Source organism: Coregonus clupeaformis, chromosome 23 (genome assembly GCF_020615455.1).
Source record: "Coregonus clupeaformis isolate EN_2021a chromosome 23, ASM2061545v1, whole genome shotgun sequence".
NCBI lineage: Eukaryota > Metazoa > Chordata > Actinopteri > Salmoniformes > Salmonidae > Coregonus > Coregonus clupeaformis.
In genome coordinates, this window is record NC_059214.1 from 50,477,157 (window position 1) to 50,483,904 (window position 6,748).

At 44.5% G+C, this 6,748-nt stretch overlaps 1 protein-coding gene across 1 annotated transcript; it reads left to right on the forward strand.

Annotated features, from left to right (window-relative positions):
• Positions 1 to 297: 297 nt before the first annotated feature.
• mnx2a (motor neuron and pancreas homeobox 2a) lies at positions 298 to 2,844 on the forward strand. Its single transcript, XM_041843451.2, has 3 exons — positions 298 to 974; positions 2,043 to 2,203; positions 2,364 to 2,844. Exons 1-3 carry the CDS (start codon positions 560 to 562, stop codon positions 2,727 to 2,729), a joined length of 942 nt encoding a protein of 313 aa, XP_041699385.1. The 5' UTR covers positions 298 to 559; the 3' UTR covers positions 2,730 to 2,844.
• Positions 2,845 to 6,748: the final 3,904 nt, after the last annotated feature.

Below are 6,748 nucleotides of genomic sequence, written 5' to 3' on the forward strand. Positions count from 1 at the left end.
AGAGCTGCCTGTAAACGCAACGTGTGCCCGGTGCGGTCAGGAGTGCTGAGTGGCGAGCTCGTGTGCAGTAGAATGGGTGAATGGGAAAGTAATTAGCTAGCTAATTAGAAAGCTGTCTGGGGTTTTGACCAATGATTTGCTGTGACCCCCGCGTGCACGCTAAGATGAGCCAATCAGAGGCCGGTTTGAGGAGGTTCAACGGAGTTGGGACGTTCCGAGGATCCCGTTTAATCATTTACGAGGTTCAATTGCAGAGCTTTGTAAGAAAAGTTGCCAATTGCAGGAGGAGACGTTTTGCACAGGAAGCAGAGGAGCGCACCGCACAGCACCGCACGGCAGGAGAAATTATAACAAAAGGGAAAAAGGATATTGTGAAGAAAGTGATAACGTAACGTTTTATTATTATTTATTTAGAAAAACTGAAACATTAGGCAAACAGCAGTGTTTTAAATCTATCTGGATGAGATGGTGTTTCGTTTCGCCTAAAACAACTCTAATCCAGCAATCATAACCCCGAATAATAATTTGAGTTGGTGTAAAGTCTCAGGAAAGGTATACAATGGCGAAATCTAAGAACTTTGGAATCGACGCGCTGTTGGCGCACCGGGTGGACCGAGACAGCTCCCCGGGACTGTGTTCTGAGGACAGCCCTGTCTCGTGCCGCCGGTCGGAGACCCCATCCCCGCGGAGGACCTCCAACGGTATCCACATTCAGACCGGAATTATCCCCAAACCGGGTCTAATGAATTTCGCTCACCAGGGACTGACCCAGCTGTCTCAGGGGGCCATCCATGGAATGTATCCCACACACATGTACCCCATCGCGGCCCTGGGGGGCCAGCATACAGCCTTCGCCTACCCCGGCTTCGCCCAGCCCTACCCGGAACACCTAAAGGCAGCATTTATGGCTGGGTTCCCGCTAGAACACTGGATTAGAGCTGGAATGATGATGCCAAGACTCGGGGACTATGGCGGTAAGTAGCCTTCAGGGGTCCCATTTGTATTTGTTTGAATATAATTGAAGTATCTGTCTCTATCACTGTTCATAGTAGTTATAATAATATGCCATTTAGCAGACGCTTTTATCCAACGCGACCTACAGTCATGCGTGCATACATTTTTTTGTGTATGGGTGGTCCCGGGGATCGAACCCACTACCTTAGCGTTACAAGCGCCGTGCTCTACCAGCTGAGCTACAGAGGACCACACTAACTAAAAGTTAGTGTGAAAATAAAATAGTTGTAAATAAGTTATTAAAACAGAATGTTGTCTCTTGCATAAACCAAATGATCATTTCGGTAGCTTCTGTAGCTTTTCATTGAATTATTTGGCCCTTATAATATCGTTGAACAATGTGTCGAGTTTACTACATTGTAGGAGGACTCTTGAAATGGAATATTGTAAAATAAAAATATTGCTTAGATCTTGCGCTTTCTTTTCTGAATTATTTAAAATAATGGACTTGTAAATTAGTCGTTTTAAATGCAGATATTATCATGTTTTTATTTATTTTTTTACACAAAAATAAGCAGTCAAACACAAATTAAATAAGTTATCATTGCATCTTTCAGGTGATCTTGAGTGCCATTGGAACTGCAGCCTAGTTACTCCTGAACCATAATCATGTCTCTTTGTCTGTAATCATTTACCTTAGTCATAAATAACATTTTAATTAATAGGCGCCAAGTGTGAGATTGAACAACATACAATAAAGAAACACCTGACTAAGTCCACTTCGTCAACAAAAGCCATATCACCCTGTCCTCGGGTCAACTGTAAACCAAAGTCAAAATAAAACTGATATCATCAGAAAGGACAGCTTTCAAAGGTGAACATGTTTCCATCTCAGCCCCATCCCTTATAGAAGAGCATGAACGTGACATGTAAAAAAAAACACATGTACACATAAATGTGATATAAATAAACCATTGATTATTATCATTATTATCATTATAATTATTTTATAAATAATAACAATTATTATTATTAGTAGTAGTTGTTTTAACGTGTGATAATAACCTCTCTCATGGTCTCCCCTCCAGCCTCTCCTCCGGCAGGGCTGATGGGGAAGTGTCGTAGGCCCAGAACAGCCTTCACCAGCCAACAGCTACTACAGCTGGAGAACCAGTTCAAACTCAACAAATACCTGTCCAGACCCAAACGCTTTGAGGTGGCCACGTCTCTCATGCTCACGGAGACACAGGTGAGCGAGATGATCCCGTAGAGATAGCAGTCGGATAAATGTTGATTTAATGTCCTAAACTTTAGACTCACTAAAATGAGCTGCAGGTTGTTTGACTGACATGTTTATCCTTGTGTAACTGTCGTGTTCAGTTCTGACCTTGTGTTCTGGTTCCGTTCAGGTGAAGATCTGGTTCCAGAACAGGCGTATGAAGTGGAAGCGTAGCCGCAAGGCCAAGGAGCAGGCAGCCAAGGGCCAAGGGGACTCAGACTGCCCACGTGGGGGGAAGCAGGGCAGCAATAGTGGGTCTGGAGACACCCGCAACTCTGGTACCCCGGACGATGAAGATCAGGAGGATCTGGAAGCAGGGGAAGATGTGTTAAGTGCTGGTACCTTAGGAGCTGGAGTAGTTTTAGCGTCTCACCCCACAGATTTCCTGAGGCACACTGCTACAGAGCTCAGCTATAGTTCTCATGGTTCCTACTCAGACAATGAACTAGAGGACAGTGGGCCTGGGCTGGAGAGAAGGGTTGGGGTGGGGTTATGAGGAGAGTGGGCCTGGGCTGCAGAGAAGGGTTGGGGTGGGGTTATGAGGAGAGTGGGCCTGGGCTGGAGAGAAGGGTTGGGGTGGGGTTATGAGGAGAGTGGGCCTGGGCTGCAGAGAAGGGTTGGGGTGGGGTTATGAGGGAGAGTGGGGCTGGAGAGAAGGGGTGGGGGTTATGAGGAGAGTGGGCCTGGGCTGCAGAGAAGGGTTGGGGTGGGGTTATGAGGAGAGTGGGCCTGGGCTGCAGAGAAGGGTTGGGGTGGGGTTATGAGGAGAGTGGGCCTGGGCTGCAGAGAAGGTTTGGGGTGGGGTTATGAGGAGAGTGGGCCTGGGCTGCAGAGAAGGGTTGGGGTGGGGTTATGAGGAGAGTGGGGCTGGAGAGAAGGGTTGGGGTGGGGTTATGAGGAGAGTGGGCCTGGGCTGGAGAGAAGGGTTGGGGTGGGGTTATGAGGAGAGTGGGCCTGGGCTGCAGAGAAGGGTTGGGGTGGGGTTATGAGGAGAGTGGGCCTGGGCTGGAGAGAAGGGTTGGGGTGGGGTTATGAGGAGAGTGGGGCTGAAGAGAAGGGTTGGGGTGGGGTTATGAGGAGAGTGGGGCTGAAGAGAAGGGTTGGGGTGGGGTTATGAGGAGAGTGGGCCTGGGCTGCAGAGAAGGGGTTGGGGTGGGGTTATGAGGAGAGTGGGGCTGGAGAGAAGGGGTGGGGTTATGAGGAGAGTGGGCCTGGGCTGCAGAGAAGGGTTGGGGTGGGGTTATGAGGAGAGTGGGCCTGGGCTGCAGAGAAGGGTTGGGGTGGGGTTATGAGGAGAGTGGGCCTGGGCTGCAGAGAAGGGTTGGGGTGGGGTTATGGAGGAGAGTGGGCCTGGGCTGCAGAGAAGGTTTGGGGTGGGGTTATGAGGAGAGTGGGCCTGGGCTGCAGAGAAGGGTTGGGGTGGGGTTATGAGGAGAGTGGGATGGCATGGACAACGGGTACCCATGTCCATATATAGTGCCCATATATAATGTCATATACAGTGGGGAAAAATTGTATTTAGTCAGCCACCAATTGTGCAAGTTCTCCCACTTAAAAAGATGAGAGAGGCCTGTAATTTTCATCATAGGTACATGTCAACTATGACAGACAAATTGAGAAAAAAAATCCAGAAAGTCACATTGGTAGGATTTTTTATGAATTTATTTGCAAATTATGGTGGAAAATAAGTATTTGGTCACCTACAAACAAGCAAGATTTCTGGCTCTCACAGACCTGTAACTTCTTCTTTAAGAGGCTCCTCTGTCCTCCACTCGTTACCTGTATTAATGGCACCTGTTTGAACTTGTTATCAGTATAAAAGACACCTGTCCACAACCTCAAACAGTCACACTCCAAACTCCACTATGGCCAAGACCAAAGAGCTGTCAAAGGACACCAGAAACAAAATTGTAGACCTGCACCAGGCTGGGAAGACTGAATCTGCAACAGGTAAGCAGCTTGGTTTGAAGAAATCAACTGTGGGAGCAATTATTAGGAAATGGAAGACACACAAGACCACTGATAATCTCCCCTCGATCTGGGGCTCCACGCAAGATCTCACCCCGTGGGGTCAAAATGATCACAAGAACGGTGAACAAAAAATCGCAGAACCACCGGGGGACCTAGTGAATGACCTGCAGAGAGCTGGGACCAAAGTAACAAAGTCTACCATCAGTAACACACTACGCCGCCAGGGACTCAAATCCTGCAGTGCAAGACGTGTCCCCCTGCTTAAGCCAGTACATGTCCAGGCCCGTCTGAAGTTTGCTAGAGTGCATTTGGATGATCCAGAAGAGGATTGGGAGAATGTCATATGGTCAGATGAAATCAAAATAGAACTTTTTGGTAAAAACTCAACTCGTCGTGTTTGGAGGACAAAGAATGCTGAGTTGCATCCAAAGAACACCATACCTACTGTGAAGCATGGGGGTGGAAACATCATGCTTTGGGGTTGTTGTTCTGCAAAGGGACCAGGACGACTGATCTGTGTAAAGGAAAGAATGAATGGGGCCATGTATCGTGAGATTTTGAGTGAAAACCTCCTTCCATCAGCAAGGGCATTGAAGATGAAACGTGGCTAGGTCTTTCAGCATGACAATGATCCCAAACACACCGCCCGGGCAACGAAGGAGTGGCTTCGTAAGAAGCATTTCAAGGTCCCGGAGTGGCCTAGCCAGTCTCCAGATCTCAACCCCATAGAAAATCTTTGGAGGGAGTTGAAAGTCCGTGTTGCCCAGCGACAGCCCCAAAACATCACTGCTCTAGAGGAGATCTGCATGGAGGAATGGGCCAAAATACCAGCAACAGTGTGTGAAAACCTTGTGAAGACTTACAGAAAACGTTTGACCTGTGTCATTGCCAACAAAGGGTATATAACAAAGTATTGAGAAACTTTTGTTATTGAACAAATACTTATTTTCCACCAAAATTTGCAAATAAATTAAAAAAAAATCCTACAATTTGATTTTCTGGATTATTTTTTCTCATTTTGTCTGTCATAGTTGACGTGTACCTATGATGAAAATTACAGGCCTCTCTCATCTTTTTAAGTGGGAGAACTTGCACAATTGGTGGCTGACTAAATACTTCCCCCCCCCCATAGGGCTCTGGTGAAAACTAGAGCATGGGACGTAAACAACAACAGTTTCTCCTCGTTTACTCACCAGCAGGTATCATCATCAACAATCATGACTAGTGATGAAGACTGAGAATGTTATCCAATGTAGGCTACTACTGACTACTCACCTCAGCTGTGATCCTAAGACATTCAGTAATGAGTTGTTATAAATAGTTTTCTATCTATCAAATGTCACATATGTTTTGTTTTTTTGTCCTTTCTTGTCACAGTTGTCCGTCCAAAAACACCTCTTGTTTAACATTTTTGCTTTACATTCAACAAGGATACCAACAATGACTTGACACCATTTTGTATTTGTTATGGTCTCCAATCCCGGGGTCCAGCAAAATTAAGGCAGTTATACCATTAAAAAAAAAACATTACAATACATTCACAACAGATTTCACAACACATTAAGTCCACTAAGCTATTTTGTTATACATCCACCAAAGGTTTGTCATTCTTTTATTGTCAATGTTGGCCCTGAATAGCACTGGTTGGTAACTCTAAAAAAAACTCACATAAAAGGTTGATTGCAATTATCCAATGTATTTTTTAAGGCCATATGTTGGAATTTTTGTATGACACTTACTGCAGTGGGCTAAATCAGAGTCACACAGTGTTTCTTGGTAGTCTTAAACATATCGACTTTGAAACAAAAGTACACACCTCACACACATGGTTATGGGCTTAGAAAAAAAAGAAGACGCCTGTACCATGTCAGACATAGAGTTGAAATGTATTCAATTTTGAGTTTGCATCCCAATATTACACTTTATATACATCACAGAAGTTGAAATATAACAAAACTATTTGACATAGAAACACCGGATTTCTGGCGTAAAAAAATTAAATAATAATAATGAAAAATATTAACATTCCACCCATGAGGCCACTAGAGGGCGATTTGGACATTTGACTGCAGGAAAGGGCTACGTAAAAATAAAAACAACAACAAAACTAGGAATTTTAATGCAACTTGGCGAAGCCTACCCTACCTGAGCAAACTCTGAACAAGATTATGAACTGTTACTGGTCACTCTCACTAAGGTGTGAATGGCCTGAATGACCTTCTCCACTACACATATGGCATTTAAAATCAACCTTGAACCTTGCATTATCTTAGGTAAATTGTAAATGATATTCTGTCATGTTATGTGTATTGTTATTGATGTTATTTAAACACGTTTGATTATAAGTAATATATTTAAATGTTAAAATGTTACGCTAGTGCTCCTATGTTATAAATTATTCAACATTACAAGCAATTAAATATTCAGTTTCTTACGTTGTTTTTCAATGTTGTTGATGTGAAGAGAAAACATTTAATTAAAATAATAAAAGAGAACTCATGGATGCAATGTTGTAATTGCAAAACCCAAAACAGGAGTGGCTCC